Source organism: Anser cygnoides, chromosome 18 (assembly GCF_040182565.1).
Source record: "Anser cygnoides isolate HZ-2024a breed goose chromosome 18, Taihu_goose_T2T_genome, whole genome shotgun sequence".
Lineage (NCBI taxonomy): Eukaryota > Metazoa > Chordata > Aves > Anseriformes > Anatidae > Anser > Anser cygnoides.
This window is the reverse complement of record NC_089890.1, coordinates 2,890,001-2,914,000: the sequence shown is the minus strand read 5'-3', so window position 1 is coordinate 2,914,000 and position 24,000 is coordinate 2,890,001. Positions and strand designations below refer to the sequence as shown.

At 43.6% G+C, this 24,000-nt stretch overlaps 1 protein-coding gene across 11 annotated transcripts in view; it reads left to right on the top strand.

Moving 5' to 3' along the window:
• Positions 1-24,000, top strand: part of AUTS2 (activator of transcription and developmental regulator AUTS2) — a 761,169-nt gene that overhangs the window by 582,238 nt on the left and 154,931 nt on the right. The window contains exon 1 of one of the 11 annotated variants that reach the window (XM_048068143.2): positions 628-1,815. The exons of the other annotated variants lie outside the window; for them this stretch is intronic. Within the exon in view, the coding sequence (XP_047924100.1) occupies positions 1,546-1,815 (270 nt within the window). The 5' untranslated portion in view covers positions 628-1,545. Of the gene's footprint in view, positions 1-627; positions 1,816-24,000 lie in introns of those variants that run through there. 11 annotated transcript variants of the gene reach the window in all.

The window sequence follows — 24,000 nt, the reverse complement described above, 5'->3', positions numbered from 1 at the left end:
GGACCTGTGATCTCCATGCCCACAACTTTGTGTGATAGAAAAGGCAGCTGCAATCTGTTTCATTTAATGTTAGCTAAGCAGAGCCCTCGGGCTATTTGTAAGCTGCCAGGGAGCTTTGTATTGCACAAAGTTTGGGCACCTAGCTGAATTTTGTGGCTGTAGCTCTGTGGCAGGATTTGACAGCTTAAAGGATAGAAAAGGGTGGGAAGTTTTTAAATAGCTTTCTGCCAAATTAAAACTAGCACCCATATGCAGGTCAAAACTGCTCAGTGAATGGGGGTTTCAAGCTGTGGCATCTTTGTTCCCTTCTTCCAGGAACAAATAAAAAAGTGATTCTGTGCCAGGGATGCAAAATGCCAGGAAAAGACTAGGAGATGAGGAATATCATCTACACTAGTAGACACGCACAAAAATAAAAAACCCAGCAGGCCAGGGAGGACAAAGTATCTTTGCCATAGAAGCACCCTTTAAGAGCTTTCTGAGGGCCTGTGGGGATTTTGTGGGGGTTTTTGGTTTGCTTTACAGTGCGTTCAGAGTTGCTCTAGTTCATTAATTTTTAACAATTTATCAGTATGGGAAGATAAATCCCCTGCAGTCCCTTTTAATATATTTTCTTCTTCTTTTCAAGTAAATGATTGATGAGTATCAATAGGATTGTTCAATACAGAGTGGTTGCTAATGTAGGGACCCTGTTGCCGGAGGGTTCCTACCATAGTTTATAACCCCGCACAGATTGTCTGGATAAGATCTTAAGTAGCCAAAGCTGTAAAAGTTTGTGTATATGTGTGGGTGGGGGAATAGAGAGAGCTCACGAGTAAGCAAGGCATGTTTCCATTAATCATGTTGCTTTCCTTTTGACTGCTGGATTGGGCAATACACTCTTAGCTATGCCAGCTGGGTGGGGAAGAGTTTTTCTATGTTAATATGAACATAATTATTAATATTCCTCTGGAAAACAGGGCCCAAAGCTTCACTGTTGTGTGGAAGGAGCCTCACTGAGGAGAAAGTGTGGTCTGGTGGTTGGAGCACAGCGTAGGGGTTTGGCTGAGCTGAGTCCTGTTTTCTTCCCTGCTGTGGATTTGCTTAGTTAAATCCAAGTGTGCAGTCTGGTCACCTACACAGATTCCTGACGTCCAGCCTGACAGGGCGAGCTGTTGCTGCCCCAGTTCAGCTGTGGGCTCCTGCCCCAGTGGATGGGGCTCTCGGCCGCGAGAGCAGTGGTCTTCACACCTCCTTTCACTTCAGGTGCCATCATCGTTATTGAATTAGCATACTTCCTTGGAGCTCCGGGGATAGACAAGAACCCCCTTTGGCAGGTGCTGTACAGTCACAAAACAAAGATAGTCCCTGCCATGATCTCACAGTTTCAGAAGATAGGAAACAGATGGATGCACAGACAAAGGAGTACGCAGGGAAGCAACGGAGACAGCTCTGGCCAGCACGCTGGTGGGCGGTCTCGACACACCAACCACCAAACTGCTGTCAAGTGTTTTTCAGTTGCATTTAGTATCTTGGGTCTTAAAGGAAGATGAGCTGTAGGGTTGCATGGCAGTCCGAAAGGTACTGGCACTATTGCAGGGGAGCACAAAAGGAGGAGGAGGTGTGCAAGTCCCATGCCCACCTTGCGAGACCTGTCGCATCACCACAGGGCTAGGGAGTACAGCCTATGTGATGTCACAAGGCACAGCACCTCACGTCCTCTCTAGCCTTCAGAAGCAAAGTTGGGGTAAGAAGGGCTTTGGATGTCCTCCTGGATGGGCGGTGTTATGGAGATGCCAGGAGGGAGTCTTACAGTGCAGATTTGCAACACATGAGGTAAAGCAAATGTAGAGTAAAAAAAAAAAAAGTATTGTCTGATGTTGCTTTTCATTTGGAAATTTCCAGTAGTTATGTTTTTAAATTGCTTTTAAGGACAGATCTGTGATGGGTTTAAAAAATAGAAAATGGAAAAAAAAAAAAAAGGAAAAAAAAAACTCCCCAGGAAAACAGAAATGAGTCTTGCATTTCAAAATCCACATCAAATTCTTACAGTGACATATATTTTTAGGAAATTGGAGAAGTTTCTGCAGTAGTAAGATAACTCCTATAGCAACTGTATATTCTGTGTGAATTTTCAACAAAGAACTGGAAATTTATTTTCCCCACTAATATAACTGAGTAGATCCATATCCATAATACTATTTGTCACTTCTGGATTGTAGCGTTTAAAATTTTCGGAGCCATATATTGACTGATTCCTTCCTATTTCATTCCTCTCTGAGTTTTCCAGCATTTTTATTCCTCTTCTCTGTCGGGGGTACTGAAACCCCATCCCATTTTCACTTGCTCAAGGTCACCAAGCGAAGCCACGACTTTCTGGTTTCTCTGATCTGTACTCAGACCTCTACACCAGGCTACCTCATGCTGCACAGAGGTGGGAAGTGATCTCATATGGGTAAGGGACAGAAGCAGAAACAGCTTTATAGGTGGCAAAGGAAACATTACAAAAATCCATTTGTGGGCACATATTCTCTCCGAAGAGATGAGGCAATTAAAGGAGGAAAAACGACAACAAAGGAGAAGCAGAGTCTACTAACATTTGCTCAGTGTGAATCTCAGATTTCTCTGTGGGAGTTATTTAAATTTACACCGGTGAAACAGGCAGCAAAAGTGGCTTTCCACAGCCCGATGCCCCACATCTCCTTCTGCCGTAAATTAACCTGCTTTCCCAATGACTTCACTGTACTAACTCCCTGGAGCAATTGCTGAGATGACAGAACTAAGCACTGTTGTCTGGTCCTGGTTCCCCAGACCTGGCTCTGGGCAAGGTTTTAGGGGTGATTAATTCCTCGGTTTGCACTTGGAGCTTTGCATGGGCAGAGCTGTTTGCTCATGTGAGCTGAACTGCAGAATCGGGACCCAGCAGTTTGCCTGGCAGGGGAGGGCAAGGCTGCTCTGCTGTTGGGGGATTCTTCTTTGAGAGGTATAAATTACAAAACTGTTCATTTTGTTTAAAGAGAGATTACAATCTCTGGAAGAAATACAGCACTGGAAGCAACATCGCACACAGTGCTCAGAAACATTCAGCGTATTGGACCTAATTGAAAAGAAAAAAAAAAAAACCAAACTCCCAAACAATGCAGCAGCCATTAAATAAAAGTATTTTCTTAGCCTGGAGCAGCAGAATTCCTTGGAAAAACTAAGTCTTGCAGAGATAAACAGTCAGCTTAGTCCAACCATCCTGATACTTGTTACACGGCCACTACTGATCTCTCGGCCATGCCGTTTCCAGGGCGGGCAGTGCTGTATGGCCGGGCGGTGCTGTATGGCCGGGCGGTGCTGTATGGCCGGGCGGTGATGTATGGCCGGGCGGTGCTGTATGGCCGGGCAGTGCTGTATGGCCGGGCGGTGCTGTATGGCCGGGCGGTGATGTATGGCCGGGCAGTGCTATATGGCCGGGCGGTGCTGTATGGCCGGGCGGTGATGTATGGCCGGGCGGTGCTGTATGGCCGGGCGGTGATGTATGGCCGGGCGGTGCTGTATGGCCGGGCGGTGCTGTACGGCCGGGCGGTGATGTATGGCTGGACGGCAGCGCGGGCTCGGGGACCAACGGGGGTCTCGGTGCCCGGAGCCACAGCTGCAGCACGGAGGCACTCGGTGCCGCCGCTCGCTGGGGCCGCTGGCGTTCAGCCTGCTTCCAGCCTGATGAGGAGTTGGTGATACACAGAGCCCAAACGTGTATCAGTGCGGGGAAATGTTATAGGTTTATGAGGAGAGTGATTAAAAATGTATCAAAGAGGCTTGTAAAGCTTATGGTTCAAGTTAACTGTATGAAGTAAACAGCCTTTAAGTGTCTCTTGGGACTGTGACAGATAGTCTGTGGGTGTTACTGCAACATGGTACTAGTGATTGTTCTGGCCATCCCAAACTAATCACCATCTGTGTGTATGAGCCTCTTGGGAGCTCCTGGTTGTTGGACAATCATGGTTGTTAGCATTTTTAATCAGTTTCTGTGCAGCGCAGATAGAAACCGTATGCTCCAGCCTTTATTTTCCCTACTCGTGGAGAATTACTTATTGCGGCGCTGAAAAGTGGATGTGGGAGTTCCTGCTAATTTTAGAGGGTCACGTTCACCTCGTGCACCCCATCGCAGTGACATTTCCCTCGGTTTTCCCTGCGCCCGCTCGGGAGCACCGCGCTAAGGCTTGGGCTCGGGTTTTGCTGGGGGCGAGGTGGGCTGAGGCGCAGGCCCCGCGCTGCCTGGCAGGGCCCCCCCCTCGCGGCCCTGCCTCCCGCCTGGCTCAAAGGCACTGACACAAATGCATGACATTCTGGATCGCGGCTGGGGAGATGGAGTTGGGGGGTTTATTGTCCTTCTTGGTAGCGAGAAATAGCTGCTGAAGTGGGAAGAACCAGAGCAGATCATTGCCTGAAGCAGGAGACTCTGTGCAGTTGAAGTTATAGGCCCTGCGAGAGCTCCCAGCCGTACGTGCCTGGCTGTGGATGCAAGAGGCACTGCAGGCGAAGATGGCTCCGAGAAGTGGAGGGGCAAAACAGGGAAAAGGATGGCTCAGATCCAGGCTCTGAGGAGCACAGTCAACGCTAAAAGGAAAAACCTCTTCTCTCGCTCTGTACTGAAGTGCGGCTCATCTCGGCAATTAATCCTTTAAGAATTGAAATCTGGGGGCCTGGCTCCGCGCTCTGCAGCCATTTGACATCTGTGCCGAGCGGTGGGAGAGCCGCTGCTGGCCTGGCGGGGTGGGGGTCGCGCGAGTGCAGCCGCGCTTCGGTGGGAGCCTGCGGGGAGCCTGGGCTGGAAAGTGCTGAGCTGTCAAAGCTGGCATCAACTCTAGTGCCCCCCTGTCCCCATCTCCCTTCCCCAGCCCCAGACTTAGCTATTAAGTAACAAACAAAAGGCTGTGAATGTGCAGAAGAGAAGGCAGTTATTATACACTGGAGGTAAAGAGGAGAGAAAAGAGAAGAGAGGAATAGAAAGCAGACTGAATTCCCTCCTGTTACAAACAAGCTGGAGTTCTTGCCTTAGATGAAATGTCTTTTTTGTTTTCATTATCAATATTGCCGTGAGTTTTTCTGAGCTCTGCTCTCCTTTTTTTCCTTTTAAAAGATTTGTATCAGACATTAATTTTCCTTCAGCCACGAGGGTGTGAAGCCGACGGGTAGCGTGTGCTGCGGGTGGGATTATTATTAGTTGTTGCTATGTCTGAGAACAGGAGCAGATTTGGAAGAACGAATTCGAATGAATAGAGCAATTTTCTGGTGCCCAGACAGGTGGCCTGTTTGAGTGGAGGGTAAGCTGCTCCCTGCATCGTTTGGGTGATGGGGCTGATATATTTATTCATGTTGATGTGACCAAACAGTTCATTCTCCCCAGTCCTGCTTATGAAAGCCGAACACAAAAGAGTTTCATAGTTGGTTCCGTGCATGCAGCGTTGAAAGGCAGTCTGTGGCTTCCCACTCTTCTTTCTGTTGCTTGAAAGAGACGTCAGATCTTACTGAAAGCGGCATTCTGGTGCTTGCAGAGCCAGTTGACAAGTAATTTCTGTTTATCTGTTGTCAAAAGGGACAGTTGTTTGTGATTATGTGTATTGATTATCTGATTTAAGATACAAATGCTCCCACGTAAACTGTGCTGTGCCCACAATCTCTTTCAAAGCACTGGGTGCTCTCCTCAGCATCGCAGAGCAGAGTGGTTTTAGTGCAGTTTTGAGTGTGATTTGATGTTGCTCTCCTCCAGCCTGGCCGCCCAAGGTGGTTTGTAGGATATTACAGAGTACATTTGGATACTGTGTGCTGCCGTCAGTCACGTAGTGACATGGAAATCATGTTGCTGTCACATTTACACCAACCTATGGAGTTCCCATTCTGGATGGGGCAGAATACTGAACATACTTTGGTTTAGATAGTTAATGGTCCAAGTGGGTTGTAAGATCCATGATCACCAACGCTGCATCTCTTAAATGCGTGCTCCTTTATCCATCAGCCTTGAAGATCGTCGTGGGCCTGTGCAAAATGAAAAGAACCCCTTAACTGCTTCATATTAACTAACATATTACAGTCCCCATGACATTGTCATTGTCTGCACTCGAGAACATTTTGTTGATTATAACAAAATGTGCTCCAGGGTCTGGTAATCCAAATGTGTTTCCAAACTCCCCCCTGCTCTGAAAGGAGGATGTCGCTCTGGGTGGAATCTGAACTTGCAGGCAAGCTTCTCCTGGAAACTGTTGGGGCCCAAGCTTGGTGACTCTCACAGTGCAGAGCAAGGTGTGTCTTCTGAAATTGAACTGGCTTTTTGGTAAAGCAGCTAAGTCTGGCAACTCCGTTTCCTTTTTTTTTTTTTTTTTTTTAACCTTCCAGTCAAGGCAGGTTGCCTGTTTTCTCCAGAGAGGATGGAGAAGAGACAGGCTGTGAGAGGATCAGACCTAGGTGGTGAAGTGCCTCTTTTAAAGATGGGAATGACTCAATGGCATGACAGGGAGAATCAGTTGCATTGCCATTTTCCATTAATTTCAGATCTAGGCTGTAACAGAGGAGCCACTTCCTATCTTGCACAGGCTGCTTTAAAAGTTTAGTCCGTAAGGATTTGTCTTTACTACTAAATGAAAGAGCACCAAAGGCATTCCCAGGCACTTGAATAACGCTGTCCAGGATGTTAGAGTGGTCTTCCCACGTGTCCCCCACGTTCTTGCACAGCCCAGGAGGCTGACAGTTTCAGAGTTGGTTCTCAGTCAGCAGTTCGTGTGCAGTCGCCCTGTTTCGAGAGGAGAGCCCCCAGCAGCTCCATGTAGCTCACCCCGCTGCCTGGGACCTTTCCCAGAGACACTGAATTTGCCTGCAAAGAAGCAAGTGGCTGCCTCTGCCTGCTCTATAGAAGAAAAAGGCTGGGCAGATCTCTCTTTGCAGAGGACTCATTGTAAAGACCTGGGGAGGTACCTGGGACTCGAATTCACCGCAGTTCAGTTTGTGCGGGGAAGCTGGATGTGATGTGCCAGCTGTGTCTGGTTCGACCCAAGCTTTTAGGGGAATTCTGCTCTGCTAGGCCAGTACACGTGTAACAGGAGGGGACACATGAAAGCAGCCTGTGTGTGCTAAGTGGTTATGGAGAACCATTTAACCCAAATAAAATGTTGGCACTCATATTTTACCTCTCCTTTTCCTAGGACTTTTTTTCTGGTAGGGTGGCAGGCCTGATTCTTCTGTCAATATTCAAGCAAAATCCAGAGGATTTTTATGTGGATTTGGACCGGCAAAGTAGGTCCAAATGCAACCAACTATATACAGGTTGTCTATAGCTCCACAGGCAAACCCATGAAAGACCTTATGTTTAGGGCAGGGTTTCAGATCTATATCACTGCAAGAAGGAATTTATTCTACCCTATACTTCTGCCAATTAAGTGCCGGTGGTTGCTGCTGCTGCGACATGTACTGATAAATGGATGTGGCAGGATCGACTGTGAATGTTTTGGCAGCAGCCCTCCTTCAGGTAGCTATTAACTTTATTTTTTAATATGAAATTCAGGCACTAAATCCAGGGAAAAAAAAGCATACATAATGTAGGTTAATTAAAATGCCTGTAAATGAACAGGTGACAGGTGTCGAGCCCCATGACAACCACAACTGGAGAAATGAAAGTGCAACAGACTATTAGGATTCCTGTGTTAATCAGGTAATAGTAACTTGGGTAATTACAAAATCATATGAAATCTTTTTTAAATCCCAAACCTCATTTATAGCCTTTTGGAGATAAAATATAAAATGTAGAGTTTTAATCCAAAAGGACTTTCTCTTCTCTGGAGCCCTCAGTCTCAGATTTCTTCCATGGCTGACACAATTAAGGGTTGTTTTTTTTTCTCTCCACTCTCTTCAATTTTATTTTAATTAAGAAATATTAAGTTAAAAGCCACCAAAGAGTTTTAGTGTCTATCTCTTTGGCAGGTATTTGGTAGTCACTTACGTGTCCCGAGGCTTTTTTCCGTATAACAGGTAGAACCTGCCGTGTGCATCTGTTGAGTCTAGGAGATGGAATTCATTTTCATGCTGAGAAGCAGCACAGGGCATGTGTGAGATGAACCTGGAATAGACTGGAGGCTGCTCTGTCTTCCCAGGAGCAAATTACACCACAGATGACTAAGAGGACTTATGATTAAAATCTTTTTTCTATGAATATGAGGAAAGGTGGCAATACTGCCTCATATCTGATATGCAAACTGTGACTTTTTATACTCCTAAGACAATATGCGTTTCTGCAGCCTTTTCCATACTGAAAAGACCATCCAGGTCTTTTTTTCTTAGGAAAATAGATTGAACCCTCATGAGGAGATGCCTATAAAGATTCCCAGTCTGATTTTGAGTTTTAACGTTATAGCCAGGGTCTTGATCCCAAGTAGAAATTTTATCAGAGGTGTTAAGTGACTTGCCCAGGGTCATTAATACAAATCTGTAAGAAAATGAAAAATGAAACCTTCCAGACTTTTGCTGTAATTACCAAGGCACATACCTCTCTCTGGATCCATCAAAGAAAAAAAAAAGGTGGCTGTAATTAGGGCTAGGAGCTAGTGTGTCTGCTGAGAACGCACACTAAGAAGGGCCCTTGGAGGCTGATTCAGTAGCTAGCATATAAGGATTTTTTTTAATTTTTTTTTTTGTAAAATCCAGATACCAAAAGTGAAGCACATTATTTTTCATCCTTGTCCCTGCAATAGAATTTATTGCCCCTGGGCTACAGACAGCCAGACAAATAGAAACAGATTTTTTTCTTTCTTTCTTTGACTTGGAGGATGAGAACATGTTTTGTACATTCCTAAGTTGCAGCCAACATAAAGGTCTTTATCTTCAAGGAAGTCAGTGGTTTGATTCTTGGTAATACCCCACTAATCCAGACAGTGACAAACTTCCCAGCTTTACCCTCCATACCAGGAAGTTGATGGTATTCACCTCCCATCAAGAGGAACAGGGGAGCTTCCCTCCCTTTCCCTTTTCTGATCAACATTATTTATAAACTAAACAAAGAAGAGGATGGAAGCTTTTGGACCACAAAATATGTCCTGGAATAAAGGTCACAATGGGAAAACTGCCAAGATTTCCCCTCCCTACTGCTACTAATTATCACTGCTCCATTAAAAAAAAAAAAAAAAGGCAAAAAAATAAATTGGGGGGGTAGGGGGAATAAACCCAGTAGTCAGAATAACTGGGAGAAAACGGAAATCAGACTTCATCTAGTGCTTCAGATATGCCCCACACAGACGCTATTGAATTCTGCCCACCTCTGTGCCAGCCTCCCTTAGGCATGGTGGACAGTACTTATTTTGTTTGGGGTTTTTTCCCCTCCCTCTCTCCCTCCCTCTGCCTCCTTTGGTGTTTTTATTCTGGCACAGCAGGCACCAAAGTGAGCGCTGACAAGCATTGGCACACTTAAAAAAAAAAAAAAAAAGAAAAAAAAAATTGCTGCCACTCTCCCAGAGATGTCCATTATGTCTGTGGAGCCCTACGTTTTGCAACATAAAAGCATAATCAAAAGAAATCATGCTTCGACTCAGTCAGGGACAGGGCAGAATAGTCCATTTAGCTTTATGCTAAAAAAGAAAATAATTGGACCCAAATTCACTTGAAATAGGAGCAGGAAACAGTTTGTTTGCAATCTATTTCCTCTGGAAAACAGCAAACCCTATTAAACCCTCTTTGGGAGCTATTTATTTTGGAAACAAGTTGAATGTTCTGCAAGCAGCACACGCACACAGAAAAAGTTGTAGTGGAGAATAATCTTTGGAGGAAATGTCCCTGTTTATCTACATTGTAGTTCTATCAAGCTCTGAGAAAAACAAGCTTTCCACATTTTCAGTGATAGGCTTGGCTCCTTTTAGTGCTGCATCCCATACAGAGAACCGAGGTGATAAACCCGTCAGTAAGCGTTACGGATGTGTGGTAGGAAAACCAGCAGAACCGAAGCGTTCTTCCTTGGTCTCACCCCAGCTCTTCTCCCAGGTAACTTCTCCTCGGTAGCTCTCTTGCTCTTTGCCACCTCACAAAAACAAAAATGTTACACTATGGTCTTTACTCCTGGTGATTTTGCCCCCGTGCTGCTGCGAGCCATGTGGGTGAGGTAGGGAGATGGCACGTAGCAGTGGACACCACGGAGCCAAGCCTTTTGTCACTGCTGTGTGCCTTGACACTGAGGCTTCTCCACCTGCCCAAATACCTCCCACTCGCATCGCTGCTCCAGGAGCTGAGCCCCCCTCACCTGCTTCGCTCCCGTTCCCCTGAGCAGAAGGAAAACACAGAAACCCAGAAGGAAATCTTGAGATGAAACCAAAACAGAAATGCTGTTGGCTTTCATCACGTGTTTCTGAACACTCCTACGCAGTGGAGACTGCTCACTGTAGCTTTTACCTCTCCTTTCAACGGTCAAAACACAGTAGGATCCTCTAGTGAATAGTTATGATGAATAATTTTTAGCTTGCATGTTGTGTTTTAGCGGTTTGGGAGTAGGTGATGGCTGAGATGCAACAGCTTCAGCTTCACTGCTGAGTTGCGATGGGATAGGACCTCACGGCATGATCCTGCTTCTCTGCTGGGGCTGGCGCGCGTGCCAGACACAGAGGTATTCCTCAGTGGGCTTTTGTGTTGCCTCACATCAGGAGGCTTTACTCAGCGTTCCTCAGTGTTGGCCTTGAATTCATCCCCGAGTTGGTGACCCTGAGTGATCCGTTTTACACCTCAGTTTGGCTCAATGTCTGGCTTGTGATGGCCGGGGCATTCTTTTCCTGAAGTGCCTGGTCACGGAGGCCTTCGCACGCCTTTGGCGCTCTGTCAGCTGTGGGGCTGCGGCAGGCCTCAGTGTCACCCGGCTCCATGTTCCCCTCGTGTCTTTGCCTCTGGGAAATGCAGTGCTTCTTGTCGCTGTCTCTGTTCAGCCTTTGGATGATGTAGGAGTGTACGCTCCGTCCAAGACTGCTTGAAGGCATCCAGCAGGCCCTGTCATTTTCTGAGAGCTCCCCTTCTCTTCCAAGCCATACGTCCTTCCTCCCTAGTTTCATCTTATCTGTCGGGATAAGGTTAACCCACCCATGTAGATATTTGCATTCCTCTTTGCCACCTACTCCTGTCCCCACTTCCCCTGATCTTCCTTCTCTACATTAATTGCTCTTCATATTTAACCTTTAGATTTTGGAGAAAGGAGTATAATGTGTCTCAGCTGGATATCATTTGATTTCTGCTCACAAGAGAGGGTCTTATTATACTTCTCTCAGAAAGTGCTTGTGATTTATGAGCTATTTCTCACTTAAGGGTTAAGTATGTTATCTCCTAGCCCAAATATCCTATATTAGCAATAGAGCTGATTACCACCGTTTGTATCAGTCATTGGGATCCTTAAATAAAATGGAGAGCAGCTTGTTGGAAATCCTCATTTCATTGAAAAGCATGGTTTAACTTTAATAGGGTTTGCATATATATCATAAATCAGCTCTGAAAAAGGAGGGCATTTTTTTTCTCCATCTGATTGTTTTACACATTTCAACAGTGTGTAAAAACACAGCCTGTCATTGTTAATTTTAACCAAAGGGAATTACTTCTTGAAAGGCTGTAGTCATGATTAAATGGAAAAGGTGATCAGTAGTGTAAATTTGGAGCTGATTAAATGCTGTCAGCTCAGATTCCTTATGCAAAAGAGATACAGGGATTAGACTGGCTGCTTTTGCCATGTAGACAGCATGAGCTTTTAAGCACACCTAATGCAGAAAACTTCTGGAACATTTGTTTTGTATTTTAGCACACAGAAAAGGCTGAAACATGCAGTTCATGGATTCACCCAATCCTCCTTTCCAGTCACACGGAAACCAGCTTTCTTGGTCTTTCCTTCTCCCATGAGACTGGCCTGCTAGTAACAAAGTCTCCTCTTTGCTCCTTCAGGAAACTCTAATTGTAAGGCAAGTTTTATAGCCCCGGGGAGCTTTGAACGCTCTGTTCTTCATCTTAGGGAATGTATTTCTTCTGCTAATGAGAGTCCTAGTAATACCAGTGGAAGTTAGCAGGAAGAACCATTCCTGAGTCCACTGTTACTTTACCTACAAGATTGCCACAGCTTTCTGTCAGCTTATGCATGAGCACCGTTACCTCCACCAGAGTTACAGAAGGGGCAGCTGCAACATTTCAGACTATAGGAAAGGTGCCCACTTTCTGTGTTCATAAGCAGTTGGGTTTGCATACTTCTTCTGGGTGATGCTAAGGTAGGATTCTGCAGCCCCGGGCGAGCAGGTGGTTCAAGCACTTCCTCCCTCCACAACTAGGTCTGATGTCTTCACTCCCGATTGTTACCACCTTGTGTCAAATTATCATCTACCTCTCCAGTCCCCACACAACAAGGTAGGCAGAGATTTAGTCAAATGGAAATGGCAGGGACCTATATTTAAAGGACGTATTTGACATGAGGTCCCCCAAAGGTTTGGGATACTGCTGTAGCCCAGAATTCTTAGTTCTTGGTAAACCTCACAGTTCTAGGAGATGCACAGAGAGGTCTGTGCTTGCTGCAGCAATGGGAACATCGATGTTCTGGGGAGGACAGGAAGCTGAGTTGCCTTGGGATTGAGCAATGTTGGATATGCTGATCAAAACTGAAAAACTATACTGCAAATATGACCTTACAAAGAGCACCATGAAATTCAGAGTAAGGTCTGTCATGTTTCCAGTAGGCTACGGTGAGAAGTTGAGGAGGGAGCAGTGTAGCAAGTCTGAGTGAGAATGACCAGAAGAGAAAGGTGCTCTACGTTCACAACATGTATATAAAGTATTTCTCAGACTTATTGCAATTTACCCGTAATTTAGATTTTAAATAACATAAGATTATTCCAAGACTGTGGACCATAGACTTCACATTGTTGTGTGACCAAACCAACAGAGTAATGAGGGAATATGGGCAGAGGTCTAGTTACAGAGGTCCAAATCCCTCCTGATTAAAAGTCTTCTCTGGTATCTTTGGTGGTTTTCTCACAGCACTGAGCACTTAGCTGAAGCTCTAACCCCAAAAACAAGACTTAGAGCTCTCCTTATCAGAAGAACAAATCAGTTTTACACTGTCTTGATCGTGCTGTTCTGAAAGTTGAATTTAGGTCCTAAATTGGTGTCATTCTGATATCAAGGGTGAAATCTTAGTCTTGTTGTAGGGAAAGAGAAATCTGCGAGGGAATGGTTGGAGTCAAGAATTCAGCCAAGAATTTCACCCTGTTGTTTTCTTTCCCTAGGTACATACTGTCAGATACTTGCGAGTTGATAGGCTTTTATTTCATGCATAACTAAAGCAGTAACAATAGTATAAGGGAAGTTGGAGTATAGCTGCAATGTATAGTAGAATTTACTTTAATTGAAAAGCAATTCTAGTCAAATTTTTTTCCCTTCTCTTCTTTTAAGGAAGGGGGGAGAATTGTTTTCAAGCATTATTGAGCTTTTTTTTCCTCCCAGAAGCTAAGAAAGCCATCTGTGAAAACCTGTTTGCATGTTTGTTTTCTACAATAAAATGCAAAATACTTCTTCCTGTTAGCGGATTATGCCATATGTCACTCCCTGTAACAAAACCAGCATGTTTATTAATGAACCCAATCAGAGGCAAGGATTTAGAAAGATTTAAAGGAACTGAATTTTCAGTTCAATATTTTAGTGCAGAAAAACTTCTGGTCTGTTGTTAATGTTGTATTTGGAAAACTCAGGCTTTGTTTTTTATATGAATTTGCTAAATTGGCAATGGAAAGAGAGCAGGAGGAAACTCTCTGGGAAAAGAAATCACACTGCGATCCCTACGTTCTGCATGCGTGAACCCCCAGCTGATTGTGATCAGCAGTTTATATGTGATTAATATTTAATTTGATTGGTATAGTTTTTTCTCCAGATAAGCTAATTAAGGAACTTGATGGAAAGGACACCCTTGTGCATTAATGTAGCAGCTTTTCAGTTTCTGTAGAGCAGACTAAACCTTCCTGAGTTACAACGGAGATGAATGCAGCTATGCAGCTTTGTCAACTGCATCGTGAAGAGACCTGAATTCCATAGCTACTTTTTTTTTTTTTTTTGTCTCCAGGCTGTCTGAAATTTGGGCTTGGATGATTGCCGCTATGCTAAGAACTATTTCCTATGTGATAACGGTGATTGTGATAGATGCAAAGATAAGCAGAGAGCTTATACTTGCCCCTTCAGATGTCAACAGATTGTACATACTGAGAATCTGGTAACATTCCTGGGAGTTTTTGACTTCTCAAACAGACAAGGTTTCTTATCAAAGGGGTTCAAAGCTTGCTTTTGCACGTGGACTTCAGCACACCAATCAATACTCATTTTATCTTTAAACTCTAATACTGCCCTCACTGATTTAGATCTTGTTATTGTAGAGATCAGCTCAGGCACTTGGTCTGTTATTGCTGATGGAAGGGAGATGGAGCGTTTAACCTCCAAGTGGGGTTTCTCAACCATTTCTCACGTTGTTGTGCCCAGTACCTAGCAGCATTTACAGCAGGGGATTTTAGGTTACTGTGTGAGGATCTTTTGTCCTTTACTCTAAGTTTGCAGTGAATTTATGATGTTTTTGTGTTTTTTGGAATATTCCAACAGCTTGCAAAAACACAGAAGAAGCAATAACAGTCGGATTTTTCTCATGTGCTTCCAGGATAATCAGTAGTAAAGCGTGAATGCCAGATCTGTTCTCAGGCAGTGGACCACTGCTGGAAATGTATCAGTTGGTTCAAAAGGTAGAAATGCATTTCACAATGCTGAAGCTCTTGCCCTGAGACCTGGCTGGCCACTTATGAGGGGGATAATTACATCAGCATCTTCAAAATGCATGTCTTAAGGCAGAAAAAGATGTTCATTAGCTCATTAGATGTATTTACCAATCCAAACCATCAAACAGCTTCCTATGTGTACTTTGTGAAGACCACAGGAATGAAATTCCTCTTAACATTCCTCTAACTTTCTTAAATCTATTGAAAGGCTTAATAATTTAGTGCCTTTCTCAAAGGCATAATTCATCATGGAAGAAAACACAGAAAAATAAAAGTGACCTTTTTGAAAGGTCAGTTCATGTTTATGCTTCAGAAATGGTCATGAGTACAGGTTTGGAACAAGACAAGGCTGTCCTAAAATAGCATTCCATTAATTGTTTAATAAGCCCATGCTTGTTATAGTTTTAACATATTCTATAGACAAATCAGGTCAGAGGTAGCAGGTGATTCAAAGAAACAGAGAAAAACCTACTGAACTTGGGAAAACATGCTTCTTAAGAGGGAAAAAAAAAAAGAAAGAGAAGCAAATTCCTTGAGTCTGGAAAGTGAAGAACCTGACAAGGTGTCACAGGCAAGAGCTTGGGATTCCTGGATTCCAACCCATCTGCTTTTGGATACGCCAACAAATACATGTCTGCCCAGTGGTTGCCTTTTTTATTTTTTTTAGTCCTTTTTTGTTTGCATATGTCTGTTCTAGCAATCTTCATTATCCGTTTGGCTGCGGGACTTAGTTACGGCCTGTATCCCTCCCCAAAAATACCATCTCAAGGGAAACACTTGTGACTGTGCTAGCTTCTCCTCATCATAAACATGTTAAAACACTGCGTTACAGCCTTCATCTCTAGAGGACTCCTGTTCTCTTTGGGATTATAAAAAAAAAGCACCTGAGCTTATGTTGGCAAAACCAAACAGTATCATAGAGGCAGGTTATGCTTCTACCTGATACTTCTAACATGTATGTAATTCGTGCTTTTTAACGCAGAATGTTGACATCATAATCTTAGTAGACATGCCCTGAAGCAGAATGTCTGTGGGTTACATGAGATCTGAGAGAAGGAATGGACGTGCAGAATTTTATTTATATATTGTTTTCAGCACCAGGGAAGTGTTCACTTCTCTGCTATCTGTGTAAATGCTCACCAGCTCATTTTTCTTCCAAGCGTGCCAGCCCCGACCCAGCTCTCCCTCCTAGCGCGTGCTGTAGTTTTGCCTCTGAATGCTTCTGCTGTGCCGTCGTGATTTCTGTTCCAGGCACCTGAACTTTGTCAACTCTCTGCTTCAGCTTCCTAAATGCGAAATGAGCTGGCAGCCTGAGGTGCCGCGAAGGTAGTAGCTAATTCCTAAGGGCTGCTGTTGAAAATGGGGAACGTGCACAGTCATTTCTCTTGACCATCAGTGCTGAGCGAGGGTGGCATAAAACAGGAAGCCTTTTGCATCTCGTGCATGGCAAAGCAGTGTTGTTATTCTGGCTGCATAGCTTGGCTTGTTATTGAGCACATGCTTTGCAGATTAGCCTGTTTGTATAGCCAATCGAACATGTGCTCCATTAAAAATTAAAACATCCTGTTTTAAGGATGGAGCAGGAGACATCAGCTGCCACTGTGTAGCAGACATGGAAAGCCCCCAGAGCCCATTACCATAGGTTACAGCAAATGTTAATCAGTGCCAATGCAGTTAAATAATGCAGTTCGTGCAGATGGCAGCTACTACATCTACTCACAGATGTGTCCTCGAGTCCCTGAGGTTGCTGTATCACAGGAGTTGTCGGGAACAGTCAGATCTGATGCTGACTGTAGGTATCACCTTTGTGTTTATGCCACATATACCAGCCAGAAGAAAGACAGCAATCGATCTGGCTGAGGAAACAGTTCAGAAACACACCAGAGGGTAGCATGGGGCAATACCCAAAGTAAAATAATACAATAAGGAAATCTTCACAAGTTGGTGTTTGGTTGGTTTTGTTTCCTTGTATTTTTTTTTATTTTTTTTTCCCAGGCATATTTACCTCCTGCACAAATCAGCGTCCTAACATTAAAGACCTGAATCCACAGCTCAGCTTTTGAACTTGTAGGTGTCTGTGATCATTGTGCATCATTACAGCCACACGATGTGTACAGGAGGGCAGAGAACAGGGTTATCAGCTTGCCTGCAACAGTCAAACTTCATTTTGCGTTTTTGTATTCTTCCTCATCTCTGCCAAGCAGATTCTGCAGTTGTAATTATAACACTATTCGCATCAATCTCTAAGTCATGATATAGTACATGTATTCTCTGCCAACTGGCCATATTGTCCTACCTCAGATGAAGTAATTTTTATACCTTTTTTTGGCTGTTTATGCTCAGTATGTGTGTTTATGAAAAGGAGTGTGCAAGTGTATATGACATGCAAGAGTTTGCAGATGAAAGTTGTACTATAAGTGTAAATATTGTTTCTAAGATGTGTCATGCTGTTCAGTACATAGTAAGAGGAAAAAACGTTGCAAGAATCTACAAAGCATCTATTTTTCTTTTTCAAGTCTTAGGACATCCTTCCTCATCTCTTTGTCTTTAAGCTCTGTGTCACTGGTAAATGTTCTTTATCCCAAATCTGAGGATTTCTTGCCTCATAATGTCAGCTCTTTAAAAAAAAAAAAAAAGATTCAGTGTATATTATATGTGTTCTGATGGCATAGCTTGGAAAATGAAAAATTTTTATCAGTTAAGCACTTTGCTTTTTCTCAGCTTTGGCTTAATTCATTGAAGTCATAATCATTAGATATCAGTTTTCTAAAATATTTAAATGCAAGGTATTTTCAGCTCCTCAGGACTTCTCTGTTACGTGGGTGCAAGTGTCTTGTCTACAGCGCTCAGTTTTATGCTTTTCATCACGACGCCTGTGTTTGTGTTTTATGCAGAATACCAGCTTAAAACCAACCATCTGCAATGAGCCTCGGTTGAGACATTTGGTTTTTACAGCCATCTGATTTCTTGAACCTGAAGACTGTCAGATTTCACCCTCCTGTGTTGTTTCCCAGTCCCACCGTATAGCACACCATGACCACAGCCTGACTTTTGCAAAGAGCTCTTGACGGGATTGGAAATTGCACAAGTGCAACAAGACTCGTGTAGAGATCTAAGAGCATAATACATTTTGGTGGTTTAAGTTTAGCTCTCAAGGCTATAAAATGGGACTTGGAACTCCTGGGACTCATTTTTTCCTCAGTACTTTCATCTTTTAACCATTAATTGTCAGATATGCAGTGTGGGATGAGCGTTCTGCTGTGACCATGCTTCTGTCAATTAATAATGGAACGTATCCAAAGTTTATCTGTAGCAATCATTCATACCATCTGGCAATACAAATTAGATGAATTTGAAAGCAGTCTACAAACAGGCATGTTGTTCTAGGGACTGCCATAATTATATCTATCAAATATAGAGAGAAAAAATGTATTTAATGCATTTTTAAATAGTGTGTTGAGATCAATATCCCCTTGAGAGCGAGCTCCGTTTCCAGAGAACAAGGGCAGTGCCACGGCTATGCAGCCTCCCCGTGTGCTTGTCTCAGCAGTGCTCCCGATGAGAACAAGCCATCGTTGGGAATGGGCAGGGGATTATTTTTCTTGCCTGTTCTGGCCCTGGCCTCATTCCCAAGCCTGACAACAGCAGTGCCAATTAGTAACAGACTGGGGCCTGGCTAGAGATGTCAACGAACCAGTCACAGGACAGACAGAAATGTTTTAAATATGCCACTGGATCAAAGCAGAGTGCAGAAGTTGTTCGCATATGCATAAGACTGCAGTCTTACTATATTTTACAGTATTTTGCGCCTGCTTAATACCGCCTCAGTTTATGGCCTGGATCCATCATCCACACGTGCACAGACGCAGTGTGAGGGAGGCACGGCAGGGAGGGCACCAGGTGCTCCTGGCCCAGCTCCGCGTGCTGCTGGAGAGCCACCCGTGGTTGTTGCACTGGCGGTGACCAGGAGGCACCGTCCTCCAGGAGCATCCCTGGTACCGCTCCTGCTCTGAGGGGTTTTGAGCCCCCTGGACCTGTCCCAAACTACCCAAGGGGCTGGGTTGCCATGTGGGGACAGCTCTTGTGGCTCCTGTGCAGGCACAACATGGACAATCCATAGAGATGGGTGGTGGCTTCTAGTTCAGGTCACTTCTTTCCTTGAGAAGACTTCTACTGTGAAGAGAGATGGTAACCCCTTCTAGGGAGTGGCCATGGGTGAGTTTGTGTTGTGCCTCCTTGGCTGACTAACCTGAGCCACATGAAGCATTCGTCTCCTCACACATCCCATGCCAGTCTCTCTGGGAAGTCCATCTCATTGCCACCATGTCCCATGTAAAATCAAAGAAAGGACCTGGACATGGAAGGAATATGAAATATAATTTATTCTCATAATTATAAATGAGAAATTGTACTGCATATGGGTTTTCCCACAGTAAAGCAGCTGTTCTGCCCTTAGAAAGATATTTATAGATTATTGAAGGTAAGCAGACTTGGCTTATTTCATTTTACTACTACATTTTCACTGAATTTAACCAGAATTTGATCAAGAAAACTGCTTACATGTCAGTTTTACTGATACAAGATGCTTCTTCCTTGCTCTTTCTGCTAAGTATTCTTTGCTTAGTTTTCAGATAAACTCATTTGATATTAATCAGTTCTTTTGAATTTCAGCAGAGGAGCAAGGTGCTGCAATAGGCAAAACCATTGGCTATCTTAAAGTCATTAGCTGAAAGTACTCTGTGATACGGTTTGAGGTTACTATTTGATTTTCTGTTTGTTTTTCTTTTTCCCCTCTCTTGAGATCTTCTTCCCTGCCGATTTTCAAGACTATGTAAATTGTTCAACATTAGGATCTTGATGTATGCGATGAATTTCAGTGTTTTAAAGCTCACAGGACATTTGCAAAATTGTATTCAATAGTCTATGGGTTATCCTGCTCTTTCACTGCTATATTGCTACCCGTCTCCCAAGTTTGTGGTTGGGTATGACAGCATTTATATTTACCTGGTATGCTGGCCTATATCCGTATATGTATAAAATTAACATTTAGATGCCTTTTAAAATTCATTTTACTGCTGCTTCTTTGATGTGCACTGATAGCAATATTTCCAAAGGAATTCTTTTTAGCAGATGAAAACCTATGGCAGTTGGAAAATTATCTCTTGATTTAATACACATAATGGCTGAAAAAAAGCATCATACAAAAAACCTGAGGCATCTGGTATATAGTGTGTGAGCACAGAAGTCGGTAACGCTGCTGCAGAACCGCTGTGCCTGACCGGATTATCCTGTGGTCGGTAAGATGTGATTAACAGTTGCTGTGACCCTTCCCCGAGGAGCCTGCTGAGCCTGGTTCTGACCTGGTGCTCCCGTTCTCCGGTGAGAAAGCTGCAGTATCCATGGCAAAGGTATTTTAGCAAGACCCAGGAACAAAGCAGCTGAACAGATTTAACTTCCCTCCCTCTACAATGTGCAGGTTTCTGTTCTGTTTAGGGCCCTGATCCAGTATCGCTGAAGTCAATTATAACCTTTTTACTGATTTCCGTCAGCAGTGAATCAAACTGTAAAACCTTATGAAACGTTCATTGTTATGTTATCTGTCTAATTTCTGAAGAGGTGGGGTTACATATGAGTACTAAATGCCTCTTATGTCTCCATTGGTGTCACACTTTATGCTTTGCCATGTGTTTTACAACCAGTAACAAAAGCATGATTGTAAATAGGACCCATTAAGCTAGTTCGAGCTTATACTCATCGAAGGCATTTTGGAAGGGGCTTTTGCTGCTATTTTTAGCTGGGGATTTAAAGGAAAACTAAAGTGGTATTGTGAAAAAAAATCCCTTCCCTTGATTCCCCTTAAGCAGAGTAGTTAGTCTACATCCGTTTCTGCTTCCTATTTGTGCAAAAGCTACCAGTGATTTCAATTTGCCAGTAACGCTTCTGCGGTACTGATAGAGTGGTATCAAGCAAATCATTTTTATTAGGTCAAGTCTAGTGTGACCTGGCTGGCTGCTAAGCAAGCCACTAGTAGTGATTCAGAAATGTCACTGTAAGGCTGAGTTTCTTTAAAACCTTTAGTTTCAATGAATTAGTTTTAAAATAAAAAGATTTTTAGTTCTCCATTTGCTAGTCAGTGAGCATCTCCCTGATAACTTAATAATATTAACTATATGTGTAATGTATATATGCAATGCATATGCACACACACACATATGTAATATAACACATAGATATATAGATATGGATGTATATATAGGAATTTTATGCACTAACATTTAATTATTTACTTTAAATGGCTTTTTAATATCTGTATTCTTATATACGTATTCAGATACAACCTTTACATGGTTGGACGTTTAAATGTGCTGTTCCAAGAGGCTGTCAGTGTACTCAATAGTGGCTGAAATTCACATCTGAACTAAAGTTGCTCTATAAAATATGGACCCTACCACGTATTCACATCAGTTCTGGGTGAAGTCAGGGAAAATAATTGTTTGAACGGTGTTCACCAAGAGGAGAGTTTCACAAGTTACGTTTCTATATGAACACAGAGTACTTTCGCATATATATTAAGCACTGTTCACAAGCTTTAAGATAACGTCCAAATTACACATAGTCTCTTTCTCCTGGTAGGAAGCCAGATTCTTACATAATCTGTATTAGAGATTTTCAAAATTTAATTAAGAACTGATCAAAACTGGAGCAAGGATCTCAGCATTTTGTTCTTCATTTGTATGTACATAGCAAAAGCATATATTGAAAAAATTACATTGCACTGAGAATTCACAGCTTCAAGGTGACTTGTCAGAGATGATGGATTCCTTAAAATCCCTCCTATTCTTTCATCAGCAAAATAGCTGTTAAGTTTTTAAAGTATTAGTCTGATATGTGCATGGCACTGTTGTGCTGTTAGGTGAAAAGGTTTAACTGTTTTCTACTGTTTAAGCATGGCTGTCTTATCTTCAGAGCTAACTCAGCATGTCTGAAGTCCTGGAAAGCAGATGATTGATCAAGGAATTTAGGGAACAGCTCCCATGATAAAGCCAGGGGAGGATATTTCCTAAGAGGGGCAATGGGAGTGAGGAAAGCATGAAACTTATTTAACAAGCAAGGCTTGAGTTGGATAATCTGCATAATATATCCACTGGCATTAAGTCTGTCATCTTTGCATTGCATTTCTTGTACAGATTTTGCAGGAGCTGTCTTTCACTGTCGGTTCTAATAAAGAGCATTGGTCAGCTTAAATTCCCTGGGAGCGCAGAGTTATGTTTTGTGAACTACATGTGCCTGAGGCCTCTCATGCATGATTTAAACTGCTTTGTAAATGTCAATAGGTGGAAAAGCATTAGATCCCTTGTAGATTTCTCCAAATCCTCAAAGATGTGTATACCATGTATAAACCATGCTAGAGTTTCAAGGCCACTGCAGTCTCTACACCTGCCTAACTGTGGGTTTAAGGTATTGCCAGAAGCAAAATATTGGTGTCTACATGATTTGATCCAACCGGCCAATGAGACCCTTTATTAAGAAAACCTTTGCTCCTGCGGAAAGTCCCTTGTGATATTAAGTGGGCACACAGCATAAATGTTGGATGTCCTTCAAACTTTGTTGCTTTATCCTGTCTTTAAAAAAATAAAACAAAATGCATTTCTGCTTTGTCTGTGGAACCTGCCGTTAAATGGAGGACAAGCCTGGCCACAGGAAAGCCTCACATTTCTCTGCCTCTTGGAGCAGAGGTGGAAATAGGAGTTTGTAGGTTATGAAAGAAGTCAGCTTTTAATTAGGAGTGCAGTGTCTATTGGCAGAAGCCACTGACTACATGAAATAAATAAGAATCTGTCACTAATGAGAAACTCTGGGGGCCTCGGACGGCTCGGGGGACTGGTAATGTAGGTCACTGGTTTGCAGCCGCACGAGGAGCCGTTGCCATCTGACGCCTGTTCGGAAACCTGTGTGGAAGGAGTCCGCTGGGTGCCAGCCCAGTTTCTGGCAGGCAGGTGCACGCATTGCACGGCCACCGCTGCCACTGGCACCTTGATGACGGTCCTGGCAGAGAGCAAGCGCCACAGGGACTCGGCTGCTGAACTGGCCGCTCCCCCAGGTACAGCTCCTCCAGGCCAGGCTCGATGCACACCGGGGACAGCGTGAGGAAGGTGGCGCAGACGCTGCTGAGTTTGCTGACGTGCGGAGGGAGCCAGCTGCCAGGTTTGTCACTGAGGACCATCTCATGAGCACTAAATTAGCTGAGGAAAACACATTGATAGAAGTATTTGGCTATTAGCGAAATTCATCACTGTCGCCAAGGGTAGACATTGACACTTGGGTACCAGCAAATTGCTATTTTGAAACTTACGGGCTGGAAAGATTCGGATTCGTTCCCCAGTTCGGAGGATAAATATAATCTTCACCATTACAAACATATCACCGGTTTTCAGATTCATGAGGAAAAGTATTGATGCCCAGCGTTAAACAACAGAGGCCCCACCTTTGGCTTTTAAGTCCCTGGGCTGCAAAAAGAGTGCTGTAGGGAAGGATGAGAGGATGCTTGCCAGGGGCATGCTGCTGTGGGTCCGTGGGGGTGACAGGCTACAGGGCTAGTGGGACTTCTGGCATCACTGGTTGGTCTCACTCATCTGAACTATTTTTTCAGTAGACAGCCACATTTGTATACCTTGAATTATCACATTTGTATACCTTGAATTTTTATATTAAATGACCCAGGACTCCTCACAGCACTTGAGACCTTTATGGACCTCTACTTTGCTTGCAGTAGCTTCTGGTATTACCTGACAGTTCATCAGTGATAAGAGATCTACCACATTATTCTCACCATTCTGGTTTCCTTTGGCCTTGGCTTATCATCCCACTTTCCATTCCTTCTGCTGACCTCTGGGCTGTTCCAAAGATGTTTACTAATTTTCAGATATTCTGCTTTTATCAGTGGAAACTTCTAAGAGTGATGAATGGCTCCTCAAAGCACTGATACATACTGCAGAGAGCTGGCCAGGTCGTCTATAACTCCTTGATGTCCAGTAACTGAGCTTTGCTCTCCCCATGGCCTTTGGAAGCCGCAGTTACAACATCCCTGCCTCTGAGTTACTTTCAAAGCTCAACCATTGTGCCTGAAAACTTGGTTCATGTATATAATAGGTATCAAACAGAGAGGCTCTCATTTTATCCCAGCATCTGTTTGAGCACTGGGATTCCCCAGGGAACGGCTGACTTTTTGCATGCATTT